This window comes from Mytilus californianus, unplaced genomic scaffold, assembly GCF_021869535.1.
Source record: "Mytilus californianus isolate M0D057914Y unplaced genomic scaffold, xbMytCali1.0.p SCAF_9, whole genome shotgun sequence".
NCBI lineage: Eukaryota > Metazoa > Mollusca > Bivalvia > Mytilida > Mytilidae > Mytilus > Mytilus californianus.
This window is the reverse complement of record NW_026262745.1, coordinates 65,125,630-65,145,778: the sequence shown is the minus strand read 5'-3', so window position 1 is coordinate 65,145,778 and position 20,149 is coordinate 65,125,630. Positions and strand designations below refer to the sequence as shown.

At 32.5% G+C, this 20,149-nt stretch overlaps 1 protein-coding gene across 1 annotated transcript; it reads right to left on the bottom strand.

Annotated features, from left to right (window-relative positions):
• Positions 1 to 10,664: 10,664 nt before the first annotated feature.
• LOC127713949 (short-chain collagen C4-like) lies at positions 10,665 to 17,335 on the bottom strand. Its single transcript, XM_052219902.1, has 4 exons — positions 17,320 to 17,335; positions 16,459 to 16,530; positions 14,233 to 14,598; positions 10,665 to 10,708 (listed from the first exon to the last, which is right to left on the bottom strand). The coding sequence occupies exons 1-4, from the start codon at positions 17,333 to 17,335 to the stop codon at positions 10,665 to 10,667; spliced, it is 498 nt and encodes a 165-aa protein (XP_052075862.1).
• Positions 17,336 to 20,149: the final 2,814 nt, after the last annotated feature.

The following is a 20,149-nucleotide window of genomic DNA, read 5'->3' as shown; positions in this document are numbered from 1 at the left end:
GATATTTAAGTAAAATTGAGAATGGAAATGGGGAATGTGTCAAAGAGACAACAACCCGACCATAGAGTGATATTTATTATTTTATATATATATATATTTATTTGTCCCCTCCACATACTCCCTTTGTATATTAATAAATAAAATGGTTCAAATGTGCAGTTTCTGTGTTCGTGATGTTTACAGTATGTTTCACGCTTTCAGCAACCAGAAAGAATTACCCATAGAAGGATGATAGAGTACTGTTTGTGCTCGGGACGAGCACTTCGGGGGAGTAGTGGAGAATATAACCTGAAGAATAAAGGCAACAATAGTATACCGCTGTTCAATAGTCATAATTCGATTAAGCAAAATCAAATCAGGGTAACAAACTAAAACCAAGGAAAACACATCAACTATAAGAGAAAAACAACGGAACAACAGAAACACTGAACTACAACAAAAGCAAACGCCAACATACATAGAAACGGACTGTATGATAACAACTGCCATATTCCTGAGTTGGTATAAGACATTTTAAGAAAAAATGGTGGGTTCAACTTGGTTTTATGGCTAGCCAAACCTCCCGATTATATAGCAATGTTAAAAATATCGCTAAAATGACAACACTACTTGACAGAAATACAGTACAAACAAACGGAAAAACACTCAGCACAGAGAAATACATAAATAAATAATATAATACATGTAGTACATTACAACATGTAAACCGCAGAATATCAACGGACACCTCCCATGACTTTATTACACCACACCAGTACACCACTAACGAAATATAAGCTGCGCGTCACATGAATGGACCAACGTCACCAAAAGTGACGTATTTTTGTGACGTTTCTATTATCAAAGGTAAATTTAAAAAAATATATAGATCTGTTTTATTCATAGACACGTACAAGAATAAATTCAATTGGGATTGAGTGCGTAATGTTGTTATTTTATGTATTTTCTAACCATGACAACAATATTAAAATGGAATTGTGTTTGTAATGGTGTTATTATTTGTATTTTCTAACCATGTCGGTTTTTCTTCTAAATAAAAACTGTGTATAAACAAAAAAATCCTGTGCATATAGTTGCTTTAAACTTAAAGTCATATAAATGAAGTAGATGATTTTTTATCTTAGCTTTTACATACATATAGAAAATAAAAATAAAAAAACTGTAATACAAGGCAAGATCATGTAAGACCAAACAGTAAACACACATGAAAACAAACAACATAAAACAAAAACCCTGTAGACAAACCACGAGTAACTCGACTATACTGACAAATAAGACATATGTGAAATGTACCGAAAAAACAGGATTCAAACATCAAACGAAATAAACAGACAACAACTCAGCAGGAAATGACCCACAGGACCCACACGTATAAGAAAGTAACAACGAAATGCCCGAAAGCGGGATATATAAAAACAGAACCACGTCATCTCCAACAGCGAACATAAGACATAACAAAATATCCAACTGGACTTACAAAAGAAACATCATAACTAAATACATGAATGTTGGATATATAAATACCGAGACACGTCGTATAGCAATGTAAATTCACACTCGGCAAAACAGTCATATTCGGGAATAGGTCACGTTCGGTACTAAGCAGACCAGACGACGTAGATGGTAACCACAATCTAAGACGTGGTAAAAATGTCGTTAGTTAGTTTAGACACAGACACATCGTATAGATCAACCAGTTCGTGAAGGTGTCTATAAAATTGACGAGTGTCATTTTTAATCTTTCCTCCTCATAACTCTACTGGAGCAGTTTCTGCGTAAGGAGCACACTCTTGTATATGAAGTCAGTATAGTGTGAACATGCACGAGCATAACGTATCAATTGAGATATGTAAACACCATACGACGGGGCTGAGGGTATGTTACTGCTGAGAAATGGAATATTAATAATTGGGAAGTTGAAATCATCCCGTTTGTCATAGATGTTAGTGTGAAGTCGTCCATCTGTGTCAATATTGAGGAAAAGATCAACATATGAAACAATCCATCTGGTATTAGAAGGATCCTTAATTTCAAATTCACTGGGATATATGAGATGTAAGTACTGACTGAAATATGGGTTATTCATTGATAAGACATAGGAAAAGAGACTTTAGGAACTTTTACAATAATTCAAAACGTGCTTTATATGAACATTATTGAGTGTTGTTTCAAATTGAATATTTCTTGTTTAAGATGTTTCTTCATTCTTAAATATAACGTTTCTTTATTTCAAATACCCAAATCGATTACAGATTTCAATAATTTACAACTTAATACAATGGCAGTTAAAAGTGAGAAAGATAATACATGTATCTTACACTCGAACTACAAAAGAAGCAATTATCGCTATTTTACTAAGTTTGGCTGGAGGACAATAATCCGATTATTATTGCATAAGATTAGACAATAATAGATATATTATATCAGAACACTTTGAAACGTTTTTAAGATTATTAACTTTGAATGAATGTATAATTGTTTTGTAAACTGTTGCTTTGGCAGTCTTCCATAGCTTCCATATGTAAACTTGTGTGAATAAATTTGTATATATTGTATACGGTCTTGCGTTTAAAGCAGTCACAGTATCGAGTATAGACCAAAAAACTTTAATGTAAGACGTAGGAATTTACGGGGTTGTATATACTTTGCAAAACGTAAAATATTACAATTTATCACAGAATATTTTCCTATATGAAATAAATTCGTTGACAAATTACCGTCGAAGCAGATTAACTGTCCCGTCTTAGAGTATGGGATTGAAAAATTCGTCCGTCATACCCCTAGCCTTTGGTGACCTGCAACTATCCCAATAGCCGATCCATAATATGGGGACTGTGGGGTGGCACCCCTTTTTTTTGGGAAATATTTTTAAAAATCTCGTAAAAATAAACCAAAATTTGCTAAAACCCATTCTTTTTCTAATAGAATCCTACAAAATCTTTTTTTCTTATATTTCTAAATTCGCGACTGACTTCCGTCTAAGGCACTTTATTAAATTCGTGGTTTTAGAACAACAGGCAAATATCCCTACAAAAATCTGTTTAGGAAATATATAGGAATGATAGATAGAGTAAGGTCAATGGTGCAGCTACATAATACATAAAGTATCAACACATGTTACCTTGAAACTATCAGTCAAATGTAAATTTGAATGAACTTCAAATATAAACGCAGACGATCATAAAACAGCCTTTTTCAACTGAAACCTAGTAAATAACCTTTGCAACAAAAGGCCTATTAATTTGGTAAAAAAAACAGTGAGAAAATACTTTTCAACAACAAATTATCGTTTATAAATCAACGGCTTACAAATCTTTGAATTGTTCGAAATTCTTAGGAATTTATACGCAGTATTTCGCAAAACCTTTCGGAATTTTTGGACCTCAATGCTCTCCAACTTTGTACTCTGTTTGGCCTTATTGTATGTTTGATTCGAGCGTCACTGATGAGCCTTTTGTAGATGAAACGCGCGTTTGGCGTACAATATTTTATTTATGGTATTTTTAATGACCTGAGTTTTTTTTAATTCAGTTTGTACACTAGACGGTTAATCATTTTATATAATAAAATGTTTTCTTCAAAGAGACAATAGATGTTTGTCTATTATTTAAAACGATGTTATATAGTAGAAACGAGATAAACGCTTTATGTGGCGAATAAGATAACCACTCTGTACAGCAGAGAAGAGATAACTACGTGTTCAGCAAAACATTTGTCAACAATTTATGAATAAAAAAAATTAGAAAAACCCTCTCAGTAGCAAAATAGAAATAAACACCAGCCAGCAACACCCTACACAACAGAAAAGAGAAAGACATCAAACTTGCAGAAGTGAAGTGTTAGCTTAGCTCTAATTTGAAAGCCTCATCGTGACTCTTACTGAACTAAAGTATACCAATACCGTTTCTATACTTTTGGTCTTACTGAGTGCGTGAATTTTTGGATATGACTTCCTACCCCATGTCCAATTTTTCGTTAAACACAAAAGAAAAGCAGACGATACCTTTCTCAATCATACATGACAATGTTTACACCCTTAAAAGTTGAATTGTAGTCGTTATTTTAATTTTAACACTTTCATTTTGAGGTATTTATTTCGTTTAAATAAACTGAATGAAGAAAGTAACAACTGTCGCATATGACATTAGACAATTTTGGCTGTTCTGCTTAAAACCTTTTCTGTTTTGTCTCTGTTCAAGGTTGTTTTTCTTCCCATTTTGGTTGTTTAACGTTTTTGTAACGATCTTTTGGTCGTAGCATGCCTTCCTGTAAACTGTTACCTCATACACCTTTACAATACTTAATAGCGTGTCGGTGTAGCTCAAAGCAATATATATTTATATCTCTTTAGCATGTTATTATCCTATTTATGCATGTGCTATTGCAGATGGACAAAATAACAACCCTCAGGTTAACGTTAAAAAGGGCATGCTGGGGATTAAGGATGTTCGCTACTCGGTTTCAAAATAACAAGCTTTTGAAAAAACTGTTATAAATTAGTAGTACGTAAATAAAGGAACTACAAAGGCAGAAAAAAATGAAGGGTCCATGCGCTTGTTTTCGAGATATAAGCCATTGAAAATTTGGCGGGAAATGATTCTCTCTAGATTTTTCATACATTTAACATTGGCACCTTTTTTCTTTCAAAAACTATGAAAAAATAACAAGGATTTAATAAGATTTTCAAAAAAGGCATTTTAAACTATATGTAATCAAATTATGAAAAGAAAAGTAGGGGTTAGCGGGCAAATATTTTTAATGCCACTATATGGATTAAACCAGAGGATTCCGAATATCTGACAAAAATTCAAAAACAAGAGGAGCGAACATCCTTAAGTGTTATTTCAATGAACTGTTTTCCCTTTGATGTACATTGTTGAAATTACAAACCACCAGGAGGCTCTGGACCAACAAATGAAGCTTATATAGTTGGCCGTTCAATGGAAGGCGAAAGTCTGCGTGAAGACATGTCAAACTACCCGTATATTTTATAATGACTACGAGACGACCAATTTTTGCTCATAATGGCCGCGTGCTTTTTGGAAAAAGGACAAATACAATATTTATAGTAGTAGTTAGATACAATGCATGGCGACAGTCATGTATTGTAATGACATTACTTTATACGTTAATCGTTTATTCCCATAACATGACAAACATGTAAATACCGACTTCAATTATCAAAAACGCAAATAAAGAAGAATTTAATAATAAATAAATGTAAATGTTATTAACCTGTTAACATTTCAGAATAGTTTTGATAATGTCCATATACGTAAATGAATCTTTTTTTTTTTGGTAGGGGGAAGGGGGCATCTTTACGAATCATAAAAGATGTGGTGTGTTGAAATAAGACAGAAACCCAATAACAGATAAATTTAAGAAAGATATAACCTTAAAACTACAAATCAAATACATGCATAAATTTGAATGAATATTCAATCCAAACGTATGTTACTGATGTCAGTGCGCACGGCCTCTTATTCTTGAGCTACTTTTATAAAGTACACCTAACACCAAAACTTGTCTAAGTCAAAAACATAAAACCATAGACAGGTTCTTAACAAAAATAAAAATCGTCAAATGCGGTTACAGGTCTTTGTTGGTTAACTTTTTAGTAACGAAGATTGTTTGATAAAGTTTATCAAGAGTTTCAAAATCTAATCTAATCTAATCACATCGAAGTTGAGATAAAGGATACCACATATAAAGCTTAGCTAGCCCAATACATTGACGTACATCTAGAAACTTGCAATAAGGTTTGGATGAAAAACAAAACTTTACACAAGAAATGATTTCATCCTTTTAATTGTGATCTTTCCATTTCTATATAACACATTCACGCAGCGCCTGCATGTGGAATATATTTCTCGAAGTTGATGTAATATTCAAACTTAACGTTTCCTATCAACATTTTCTCATGCGGGGATTTCTTCTTAAAAGGAAGCTATTGAACAAAGGGTTCCTGGTGGTAAATATTTGGTCATCCCTTTGAACGTTTTACGGACGCAATCATAATTTGTTTGATCGTTATTGATCATCCATGTAGCAGATGATCACAGATAGGTTCCTATTGCCGTAGACAAACTCCTGTCCCTTTCGAAGATTGTAACATAACCTGATGAGACTTATCACTGAATGCTAACTTCCTTCGGCAACACTACGGATATCACGTGTGGAGCTGGATATGTTAACCCTTCCAGAGCACCTGAGATCACCCCGACTTTTGTTTGTTTTTACTTTTTGTAGTGTTTTGTAGACTACTGATTGTCTAATCATACAAAATAATAAAAAAAATCAGAATCATCAGTTTGTAAAAGACAAGATATAAACTATATGAATAAAACATGCATACTACAAAACAAAATAGATAAATCCTATGTACAACAATAATGAAAAAGATAAACATCAAAATTGTGATTTTTTGTTCCATATTAAAGGCTTCACAAATATATTTCTAAATTATGAATATTATAAAACTACTCATTCCTTGCTTTGTGTTTTATGATGAGGTACGTGTTAGGCATATGTTCCATGAATAAATACAGAATATCCTTTTCTTAACTATAAACAACAGAACATCGGATTTTTTTTATCCTTTCAAACATTAAATATGACAATGGTTCCTCTCTTCGCCACAGAATTGAAGTATTTGCCTTGAATCTTCATTCTCATATAAAGTTGATGTAAATTTCAACAGTCTCTTAGCATTTGCCAATGGTCTTTAATACTGAAGTATGTTAAATCATACCTTTTCATCTTCCATTAGTTCATGTTATATACCTCAACCATTTATTCGATATACTAAAATACTTATATGTGTCATCTTTAGTTTTTTGTGTATTGTGTTGTAGACTGCATTATGTGTGTCTTTCAGTTGTTTTTCTTTTTGGCAATTAAGTCTTTTTATTAGACTTAAAATATTGTTTTTAATTCCCTCTTTTGTTTCTTCTCCCTGTTTTCAAATCTTATTATTCGAGGTAGCAAATTAGATATAGAATTGAAAACCGATAATCATGACGTGTTTTTCTACCATAGAAATACCAATTTCGTCTACTCTACATTCGTAGGAATTCTTTACCAGTTACGGAAGCAAAACATATATAGAAGAAAAGCTAAATATATATTATTATCTTTTATTTCATTACTTAGAACAGACTACACAAGTCAATGGATAATTGTTAATGTATGGTGGACATTTCAGAGATACGCATTTGGTAAGAACTTCATAAAAAGGTTTACCGTAACGTTGATCCACACCTCTCAAAATGTATTCTGAATTCGTGTCAACACAGACGTAAGCAGAAGCAACATTATGATTATGATATCCCGATGCCAAATATCCATGATATTCTTCCTTTCATCCACTGTAACATGTGTTCTTACCAGGAATCATTATAACAGATGTAGCACGTTCTGTTCTACAGAGAGCACAGGGAACGTCCTCGTCATCAGAATTGGAGGCAAAAAAGTTGGAATTAAATTCTCCACCGTACATACGACTATAGTCACCCCTACTAGTCTTTACATAATTTGGATCTGGTGGTAAACATACGTATTCAGCAGCTGAGCCTGCATCGGCATAATTACCACCACCTGCAAAGCCTGTGATTAAAAGAAAGTATACATGTGTTACTTCAAATATGTTATGTATATGTGTATACAAAGCCGTGGTCTAAGCAATGTTTTCTAAAATCGACCGTAAAATGATTATACATTCACTTGTTACATTTCAAGTAATACAAGATTTTAAATTTCAAACACATCTAAGATACACAGATTATGATTTAGAACGACCGATTCGCGTTTCGTCTACATAATACTTATCAGTGGAGTTCTCATCAAAAAAGGTAAAATCAAAAGTGAACATTGATAACCAAGAATTTTTCTGTTTTCGTGTTTCGAATGATTTTTATATTAAATGAACAGTTAACTGACTGAAAAATGACTGTGACAATAATAGTTCATGCGAACACATGGGCGCTAGCTAATGTGATGGTGATACCTCGGGGAAAAAACGGCACCACAGAGTGATCGACACAGTGGTTATTAACAGTATTTAAAATAAACAGTGTAATTTTATAGAACCTAATTGGATTTAAGTACGTGTCAGACTATACTAATCAACAGCCAACTCTTCTGAAATAAACATGGCAAACAACAACAAACAACATACGGTACAGGAACAAATTGTGGTGTGGTATTTAACCAATTTTACGGGCGCAAAACATTCTCAATTACCTGTTTGGGCAAAATGTCGTAAAATACGTAAAATAACACCAAAAAAAAATATACATAGTGAAGATGCCAACATATAACCACTCTGTTTTACAAGGAAACATAAGTTGGAAAGCAAGGACAAAAAGTGCCCGCTACAACAGGAAACTAGCTAAGGTAGCTACAGTTTTTGTTGCACACCGACGTTCAAGAAGAAAAAAATAATCAGAAACAACACTGTACAATTGCATATGAATACAAACATTAGGGGCTGGAATTGGATAACGGAATAGAAAAAAAAAATGAGAACTAAATGGTAAAAATTCGTAAGGGTTCCGCAGAACCAAGTATCTCGCCTACTTTTGCTGTTGTCTATGATTTCAGTGTGATAGGGGAATTCACATAATAGATTTACAGTTAATGAAATAAAACGTTTGAAATGTATGAAAAATGTTATGCTTGTAAAAAATGAATACATTATGCAATCAAATCTCTAGATTTATAAAAGAGTTTAAACATAAATTTATTTTTAAATTTTCCTCTAGTTACTATCTTTTTAGTGTAAGAAGCTTGTGTCCAAGCTTGGTAAACATCTAGGATGGTTTATAAATTTAATAAATGTTTTAAAAAGTTTAAACGCAGACTGTATGTAATGTTAATTGGGAGAAAAACTAAGTCCATTTATAAGTAATATACAGGAAAAAAGGAAATAAATGTTTACAAAATTTCCTTCTGATACTAGCTCTTTGATCATAAACAAGCTTCTGTCCAAGTTTGATCAAATCAAGGATAGTTTAAGAAAGTTATTAAATTTTTTTTAATTTTAACCACAGAGTGAATGTAATGTTAACTGGCATAAAAACTAAGTCCATTTATAACTAAAATATGGATAAACAGGATTTTTTATTTTACAAAATTTATTTCTGGATACTATCTTGTGATCATAAACAAGCTTCTGTCAACGTTTGGTAGAAATCCAGGATATTTTAAGAAAGTTAATAAAATTTCAAAAACTTTAACCACAGAGTGAATGTAATGTTAACTGGCAGAAAAACTACGTCCATTTATAAGTAAAATACGGAAAAACAGGATTTTTTTTGTTACAAAATTTACCTCTGGATACTATCTTATGATCATAAACAAGCTTCTGTCCAAGTTTGGTAGAAATCCAGGATAGTTTAAGAAAGTTATTAAAATTTCAAAAACTTTAACCACAGGGTGAATATTTGTGGACGCCGCCGACGACGAAATATCCAAATTCTGTCTGACATACACAAAAAGAGGAATAGCTAGATAATAAAAACAGTAAAAATTGTCCATAGAAATCTTCAATGACAGAATGCCCTTGCAGCTGTTCGGATAGAAAAACAAGAGTCATCTGTGTTTAATAAGGCAATGTTGGAGTTATTTGATTGTTATTTAAATGAATTTTGTTTCATGTATTTTGATTACATTCTTAACCGAGTAGACTAATTCTGTGCTATTATTTGGATACTGCTTTCTTCCTCATCTAATATACGTTGTCCCAAGGCCTGGAATATAATTTTTTACTTCAGACATTGAAAGCACATTAGCAATTATGGCATTGACATCCGTATAGTAATATATGGGCAAGTCGGCCATCTGTCAAAGAGTATATTGACAAAGGTAAAGCTATGAACCATACAATTTTTAGGAGATGACAAATCGGTTCAATAACATGCGTTTAGTTTAAAAGACACAAATACGCTGAAAATACACAAGTACACGCAGTAGTTCAAACCTATAAATAGGTGGAGAGAAGAATAAAAACTTTTAATGTCTAGGAATTTTGTATGGTTTAAACTCTATTTTACTGGAAAGAAACATTAAATGCCTTTTCACAATGTTTTGTGGGAATATTCATGACGTCACAATACAAAGGGCTAATGTTCTAACGATAAAGAGGAGCAATTTTTTGTATAAAATCATTACCTCTATGAGTATTTCTGAAGTGTAAGTTTAACATTTTAACTTTATCAATATCGTTATTCACGGGATTATAAAATGTGTTTATTTTAGCTACTTTTTATGCTGCAACGGAAGGAGACATTAGAAGACCTTTTAAAATTAAGAATTTATGAACAATATTCCTGAACTGATACAATATCTTTCACTTTTGAAATCTCGAATTATTAGCTATCTTGCAATCTTAAAAGGAGAAGATAAAACCATATCTTTTGTTTGTTAGAGTTAAGTTTTTTTTATAATCTAGTCGGCAAATAAAGCGGATTTTAATGAATAGTAAGTTAAAAGTACGAACTATAAACTACATAATAATCTTACTTTGAGCAGTGCTAACATAATCTTGTAACTGTTTAATTGTCTTTTCCTGTTTCTGAATTGTTATTGAGTGTTGTTGTACTGTGCTATTGAGTACCGCCATGACACTTTTCAGTCGATTCAACCGATTTACCAGTACATCTGGGTCATTGAGCAATAACCTCTTCTCTTCTGTGGTGACCAGATGTACCTTAAAACAAATAAATATATATTAACCATACAATCATGATAAGACGTCGATTATCAGCTATGAGGAAATTCAGTGACACAAATTGATCCTTATCGTTCTAAAGCTAGAAAAGGTCATAAAGGGTATCAGAAGGTTAACATGTAATGATATACGAATGTCTTAATATTGCGATGTGCATATGACACATTTAAAAAAAAAGTGTTGTTTTGCTTTTACCTATTTTGTTGAATTGTATAAAGGACTGATGATGATAATAATATATTGAAAAAAAGTGCTGTCTTAAATTTTAATAAAAATAAGAAGAATAAGGTAACTTCCGTCGAAACGTTAATATTATCATTTCTATATAGAAGCAATATAGTCAAATTAGTTCTTTCTCTATAACTGTTCGCCACTTAAATATTTTCCAGGGAACCGGGCCCGTCTACACACCACAGGGGTTCAAAGCTGCAACTTTACGTATTTTCATGTCAACTACACATTCGTTACTCCTCAGCAAGTCTCTACGGCAAAATTCTGAACCAGACCTTGCTCATTTCAAAGGTGTTGACCCAGGCTATTCTCCACTTATGTGCCAGTCTTTGTAAGAATAAGGCAATTTAGAAAAAAATTCAAAACATGGCCGAAAAAATCCCACCGACCTAACCATCCTATTTTGAAGTTACCTTCATCCTGAGTTAGAAATGGTAGGTCTTTCGTTTCTGTGTGTCTGGTAATTCGAGAAATCTGTAGGTAACTTTTGGTTAGAATGATAACAAATTATGGAGTTAACCTCGCTTGATTGTTAATTTCTAGCGCATTTCAACCAAATTATATCTTGAATTACCAGAACAGGAAAAGGAAACGAATGTTATATTCGTGCATAATTATAAAATTTGAACATAACTTAATATCAACTTGAGTGGATTTTTGTTTGTCATGTTTTCACCACTGCCTGATTCTTAGGCAGATTGGCACTTAAATATGTTTCTGGGATCCAGGCCTGGTTGACCACCACAGGGGTTCAAAGTTGCCCCTTTACTTACTTTCCATATCACCCACACATTCTTTTTTTTTAACAATCTGGGTAAGATTAAAAAATTTTGACCATGCGTTGAATATATTCTGGTTGAATTATGCACCTTTTGTAGTACACAGATCTGTGCCATTGTTTTAATCATCTGACACATTTGACAAAAAAAAAATCAAATTTAAATTAAAAATTGGTAATGTTGCATGTTGTATAAAATAGTCCACGTAAGATTTTTATAGAAAATACTTGTTCACATGACAAAACAGATTCACATAACATATATATCGAAATGTTTTCATTTTATGCATAGAGAGGTAGATATTATAAATGATTTTAGCTGAAATACGGTATATTTGAGGATGCCGAGTGTATGAAAAGCCTGTATGTAGTTTTTCTGTCTTACACTGCATCTTTCTTATTCAGTTGAATGAATATATATATATATATATAACACAATTCATCACAACATACTTGAATCAAAATATTAACAATTGTAGTTGTACATAGATTTTTATATTTTCTTCTTGCATCATTGGTATGTAAAACGGATTGTTATCTTTGAAAATCACGACAAGACGGAAAATGTCGAATTCCGCTGTCATAGAAGGTGCTATCATATTTTACTAAGATTTTGAGATTTTTTGAACATTTGAGTCTTATAGTGTATTTTGGTTTTTAGACATATAATTAAAATTGGCTGCTGGAAAAAAAGTGGCTGCTATCTTGATTGCCAGCTTGAATCTGGTAGCTTTACCTGCTTGATGGGAGGAAAGCAGTATTTGAATTTTATTTTAGAAAACCCTGTTTTTAGGAGAAAAAACTTGTTTAAATGGCGCAATGATTCAGAAAATCTTCAGGGAACGGCGGTCAAAATTTTAGGTTTTTTCTGAAATTTTTAAGCGAACGAATCCAGAAATTTTGAGTAAATTGTTTGACTTACATAACAAATAAGTAAACAGATATCCAACATTTTAGATGGTTTTTTGATGTTCCGTTACCCCACTAAAAGTTAGATTCTATCGAATCGAAACTCTTCTGTAGGGATAGTGTGTTCACAATGTTATGTTGAATGCTTTCACAATGTTTAGCTACATAGTTCACACTGTTTGATAATGATAACAAGGTGTTTTATCATTCAGTAGGTGATATATGACTTGCAATTTTAGGGATTGTTCTTCAAATCATTCCCAGGGACTGAATATATTTGTTGATGAGGATTGATATTAAACTGCTGCCTTTTTTTTACTAAATGCGTCCAGCTGTGGATAACCAACTATTCGTTTATTTATAGATTGGAACAATACTAAAATGATTCTTTTGTTTTCTACATTTACATTCTGTACAGTTTGGTCTGGACGTTGTGTAAATTATTGTCTTTCTGCTCTTTACTTTGATGTGTGAAATCTTCAGTGAAATAGAACAATCGATGTTATAGAGTGTAAGACAGCATGATTTCATATCAGTATAATTGTTACTTTGACCATAGTACTTTCAGTAACTGTGAGAATGCCTTTATACGTATTCGTAGTAATTATGTTGTTTGTTAGTTGTTTAATTTTGTTAAGTTTATTTTAAAGCAAAATGCTTTTCGTGAAGACTTTTATTATATGGTTTAAGTATCTTTTTATTCCACTAACCGAAATTGTGAAAAGGGCTAGTGTGTATTTGTGTGCCAGTCCAAATAAAATTGAGAATGGAAATGGGGAATATGTCAAAGAGACAACAACCCGACCAAAGAGCAGACAACAGCCGAAGGCCACCAATGGGTCTTCAAAGACTTAACTCGTCCGTGGTTGTTTTATTCCATATTTCAGTTGTTTTTTTTATGCTAAAAAAACTGTATGTTGCCCTCTAGTTATCCGTTGCTTGTTTTTGTCGTTTGGTTGATGTCTCATTGGAGTATACTCTATGTCTCCTTTATTTAGAGTGTTCTTATAAACACGGTATATTCATTTGATGTCTATAATCAAGACGACAAATTTAGACAATCAAGATGATTGGGATATGAGTAAGTATCTCCTTCAAAACATTAAGTGAAAAACTGAGACTTTCCAGCAAAGAACTGTTTTATTGACAGTATTTCTTATAAAATATCGTCGATGAGTAGACAAAGGACGTCTGGCATTGGGGGGATATGTAGATGAGAGAAATAGTATCGAAATAAGATTTTTACTTCTCGCCAAAAGACCCTACCGTACGAGCTTCCTCACGTAGTGTCGTGGAAAATTGAGGTTAACATTTATTTATTACATTTTGCTTTTTCTCATTCGGTAGCTTGAGACAGAATTGAGATAAATACTGTTTTGTTAAGTTGTGAGTCTTTGCATACAGTAGTAAAGAGGAGAGTTAAAAAAATTAGTTGCATAAAAAAATTGAAACATAATTTTTATTTTATTTTTATCCTATTTTTATTTCTACTTAGCACAAACTACGCATGTCAGTGGGTAATTATTTTTATATGGTGGACACTTCAACAAACCGCATTTGGTAAGAACTTCAAAAAAGAGTTTACTAAGATTTTGATTCACTCCTCCTATAAGATACTCTGGCTTTATGTCAACGCACACATAAGTTGTAGCAGCGTCATTACCATAATACCCAGATGAAAAATATCCGTGATATTCAACCTCCCAGCCACTGTAACATGTATTCTTTCCTGGGGTCATTACAGCTGTGTTAGCATGATTTGTTCGACAGAGAGCACAAGGGACGTCTTCACCTGCACCATCAGAAGCAAAAAAAAAATTAGTGTAAAATTCTGCACCGTACATTCGGCCTTCATCCTTGCCACTAGCCTTAACATAACTTGGGTCTGGTGGTAGACATACGTATTCGACAGCCGCTCCCTTGTCTGTGTAATGTCCCCCACCTGCATATCCTAAAGGAAACAGACAAAACATTTCCTATTCAAATATATGTTGTACATGTGTTATATTTAATTAAAAAAAAAAAGAGGAACGCAGCAATTCTGTTTTAAATTATTGTGTGAATTTTTTATTTTTTTTATAAACAATAAGATGAACCTTTGTCTCTGTTTGATGATTTGTTTGCTTTTACATTTTAGTCATTTCTTTATGCATCGTCTGCTGTTCAATGTTTATTACAACGGTTGTTCATTAGCCGAAGCAATACAAACATCTTTGAACCAACTAAGCCCAAAATTAAGCATTTAACCAACAATTATACATTCGGTCTTTTGAACTCAAATTCATTCGTTTCTTTAAATTTTCCTCAACAGAACGATGTAACTAATGAAACTGAGAAAAAATATATTGAGCTTTTGGTAGGAATGAAATAAATCGCCCATACACACCATTCCGTGACTCCTTACGATATAGGGTATTTTAAGCGATATCAAAATTTGCATCAGTATCACTTCTCCGATGGTCTCTCTTTTCCGCTTTCGCCAAAAAAAATTTGAAAATAGATAAAATAGTCCAAAGATGCTTTCTAATGTACACGTTTCATTTTTGAATATATATTTTCATCCTGTATTTGGATGTATTAATATATTTTATAACATCAGTCTTACTGAAATTTACCATTCAGCTCCACTTTGGTTATGTGCATCATATTTTACAAGTTTAATGAAACTTGCACATCTTGGTAAATATTTTTAGTTTCTAGAAAACAGAAAAAATTTCTCTGAAACTGACATTATCAAGATGCTTGATTTTTTGATTGACAACATATTTGTTACGTTTGGAGGACGTGTTTTTCAACAAACAATCGGCATCCCCATGGGAACCAACTATGCCCCTCTTTTGTCGACTTGCTCCTTTATTCATATGAGGCTGACTTCATACAGGAACTTCTTAGAAGAAAGAAAAGAAGTTAGCAGTATCCTTTAACTTTACTTTCCGCTATATAGATGATGTTCTCTCAATAAATATTCAAAATTTGGTGACTATGTTGAACGCATCCATCCCATCGAACTTGAGATAAAGGATACAGTTGATACAGTTAAGTCTGCCTCATATCTTGACTTACATCTAGAAATTAACAATGAGGGTCGGTGGAAAACAAAACTTTACGACAAAAGAGATGATTTCGTCTTCTCAATTGCAAAACTTTCCATTTCTATGTAGCAATATTCCGGCAGCACCTGCATACGGAGTATATATCTCCCAGTTGATACGATATTCCAGGGCTTGTATTTCCTATCATAATTTCCTTGATAGAGGGTTGCTGCTCACAAGGAAGCTATTAAACCAAGAGTTCCAAGTGGTGAAGTTGAAAATCATCCCTTCGTAAATTTTACGGACGCCATCACGAGTTGGTTGACCGTTATGGAATATCCGTTTCACAGGTGATAGCGGATATGTTCAAAATGTCGTAACTACAATACCGTCCCCTTTTCCCGGAATGTGACCTACCGAATTAGACTTATTACCGGCTTTTTACTAACATGATTAACACGACGGGTGCCATATGTGGAGCAGGATCTGCTTAACCTTCCGGGGCACCTGAGATCACTCCCAGTTTTTGGTGGGGTTCGGGTTGCTCAGTCTTAAGTTTTCTATGTTGTGTTTTGTGTACTATTGTTTGTCTGTTGTTCTTTTTCTTTTTTAGCCATGGCGTTGTCAGTTTATTTTCGACTTATGAGTTTGAATGTCCCTTTGGTATCTTTCGCCTCTCTCTTGCATATAAGCTTTTTAGATGCGCTTTTCAAATGGGACTTGCAAAAGTCTCTTTCATTTGATAAAAAGTGAGATTGCATAGCAAATACATAGTATACCTGAATACACAAGTTCTGTATTATTGTTTGGGCACTGTTTTCTTCCCCATATAATGTACGTTGCTCCAGAATCTGAAAAAAACACGACATTTATTATGAACAGAGTTTCCAATACCCATGAAGGCACAGACAATTACAATATTAAGCTGAGCTATCCTCGTATATATTCCGTATGAATTAACTATTGAAAAGCTACATCTCAAAATAAAAAATACGGAGACGGCATATGGCCTGATTGCCAATGAGACAGCTATCCACTAGAGACCAACGGACTAGAATGTTAACAACTCAAAATTTCAGAGTCGGTTTGGCGATGCGCAGTTTCATAGACTCTTTTTTGAAAAACGAATGAAAGATATCATCGGGATTATATCTAGTTTGTCAGTCTAACTTTTCGACTACACTACAATCTTCAGTGGAGTTCGAGTCTTTTTGATTTAAAAAATGCAATTAGTCAAGCATACGGTTTGTAATAAATGCCCACACTGTTTGTTTTTTTTTAAATTTTATTATCACAATTCGTAAAGGTTTCTCAGGAACCATGTGCCTCGGTTGCAATTGATGCTGTCCGTGTAAAAGTGTCATGTTGATCCGCAAAAGCTTAGTCTATTTGTTAGTAAATTATGAAAATGTTTATTTGAACAATGAATATTTCTTCATGTGCTATTTCTTGATCTTGAAAATGCTTCTGTCCAAGTTTCGTTATATGTCATGAAAGTTTGATTAAGTTCTTGATATTTGAAAAGTTTAATCTAAGAGTTTATGTAAATGTTAACTACTTTATCAGATTTGTCACTACGCATAGATAGATAGATAAAATGACACACGACATGGTTCTTGAGTAAAGTTTATTAAAATTACAGACTTTACAATACATCGAATACCTTCCCGATTTACATACGATACTTTTGAAAGTGTAATATCATTACTAATTAATTATTAAAAAGGTCGGGTTACATTATATGGATATGCCTAAATATATTAAGCATACATATATTAGCACACATGTTATTGTTTATTTACGTATGACGCATTTTTTTAACTGGGTTTTTGACCAATCCACTAAATGAGTAACAGTGCATGATGGACTATTACGTGTTAACGGTCAACCGAGAACACGTCTTATATATTAAAATACAAAACATTTTTCCATGCATGGCGTGATAAACAAATTTGCTTAATTTTTCCTTTTTCGCATCCACATTCATAGTCCGTGGTATTCGTTCCATGCTCATATTAACATATAGTTGCTTCTGTGCGATGAAACACGTGTATTAATTATCCGAATATCAGTTGGGGTAGCTGAAATTTCAAAGCTTTTTTCACAAAATTTATGTTATGATATTATACCTTCTTTTAAGATATAAAAGTCATTTAAATCGACTAATGGCATCTGTTTATTAATTTGTCTTTGAGAAACAAACCCGTCTACACGATATCATTGTGGAGGCCTAACGGTTGCCTATAAATGCTTACAACCACTTCATGTGAACCTTGGTGGATAGTTGTCTCATTGGCAATCATATCACATCCTTTCAGAAAGTTTGGTTTTCCATAAATATCTTGAAAAGAGATGTTTACTATAGAATAATGTGTAGTTTTTTTTTATATTTGGCTGGTTGGTACGGAATGTACTAAACCTAAATCATATGTCTTTAAAGCTGCACAAGACATTAATTAATGCTTGTCTGACAATGTTATCAAAATTTAGAAATATTGATTTTTTGGCATATTTCGGTTTTTTTGGACCTTTTCAAACTGTTCCTTTTATTCTGAAGGCAATTAAGCAATATTTTGATTAATAATTGCAAGTAGCTGTAGTTTTGTTTTGTTTTCGTCTTTTCAAAGTTTGTTTTTATGTAAATTTAACTGACTCATATATTTGCAAATCTTAATTAAATCATTTTAGATGCTATCTATGTTTATGTGCGACAAGGACGCCAACTTTAACATGTTTTGTGAAAATTGCAGCGTTGGATATAAGCCTATCATATTTCTCTTGTTTGTTGGATACATACAGTGGTTACTTCATTGGAAATTTTACTGTTTCACGTAAAATTATTGTAGATGTTCAATGTATAACAATGGACAAAACCTGTTCAACTACTTTTACAAGACGAAAAAGAAAGTTGAATAGTGAAGCTAGTAAACAATATGTTTTGAAATCTGAACATCAAATTGAAGATTATGTTATATATTTTACATTAAACACATTCACTGAACAAAAACATTAGTTATCAGAGTCCCAGACACTATTTAACACATGTATGAGTTTACACCTTTTCCACTAATTCCACATGGTAGTTACCTCGTAGTAGCCCTCGATGCATTGTAGTTCATTGAGTCGATTAACCAATTTTGCAAGGCTATGTTAACCTTCTAATTGGAAAGTTACTATGCAAATATATTCTGACGTCAGGAAATTTATAGTTCCCGACCTGTTGAATATCTGCAGAAAACGGGCAAATGAAATTAATTCTCTTGGATACCGAAGAGAAGTTAATAGTTAGTCTTTTTTTCTATTTGAACGTACGTGCAAACAGAAGAGATAGAATAGCTTGTGATGTGAGCGTATATTCCTGCATAGTTAATGAGCTCTTGTTGGACAGATAACATAAGAAATAGGGATTTTGTATTGTTTTAAACCTGAAAATGACTAGAAACATGGTTGCTCAATGATTTGAAAAAGTTAATGTATTTTAACGGCTTTGAAAATCTTTGTAGATACTGACTCTTTAAAGTAGCACAGGAGACAGACTTTGGTGTTTTTATTAAAATTTTCAAATTTTTGCAATTATTAAAAGTGTGAAATAAACCGAATGAACTTCAATAAATATTTACCGGAATATACCAATTATGTGTTAATATTTGGACACTGCTTTCTTCCCCATCTTATAAATGTTGTTCCAAGACCTGATAAAAACATATAAAAATTTCATTGAAAGTCTTCATGACTAGATGGTTACAACAATGACAACATACTCAAGTATTCATCATTCTGGGTTTTTTTATTCAGTTCTGGAGGTGAACTGAGCACGGTAGGAAAGCTTATAATATATCTTCTAAATTTATGATCTGGCTTACGATCACATCAATAAAAAACAATTATAATGTTATCTGTGATCAAATTTAATAGGTCATTTTTGTCATGTGGTTAATTGTTAATTGTTTTTAGAATTTTTTAGAAATGTAAATAACAGATGAATATTTAGGAAATTAGCTCTAGTACTATAGTTTATTACTGTATACATTTCTATAAAAAAAAAGACAATTAATAATTAACAATTTTCTTGACAAAACTTTAAAAAAAAGTTCAGCGATTTTCTGTTTCAAAGGGTACAGTCAATGTTGAGATCAACTATGTGTAGCGGGCAGGGGCTTGAAATGCTTGACCCAAAAATTTTACTCAAATTTTATGAGTAGTTTGTAAATTGCTTAGTCAGTATGACAAGATATGATCTGGTCAGCATAATATAGGCATTTGTTAAAAGTCACATATATAAGTTTCTATATTTTATTCATTTCAAAAATCAGATGTTTTCATTAATATTCAGGATAAACAACAACAATTTTAAGTAGTAAGATGATTAAATTATAGACTTTTAGATGATATGACAAGAATCTATTCAGTATACATGTAATAATTCATCTCTACACTCAAGAGATAATTAATATAATTTTTGTGATTGCA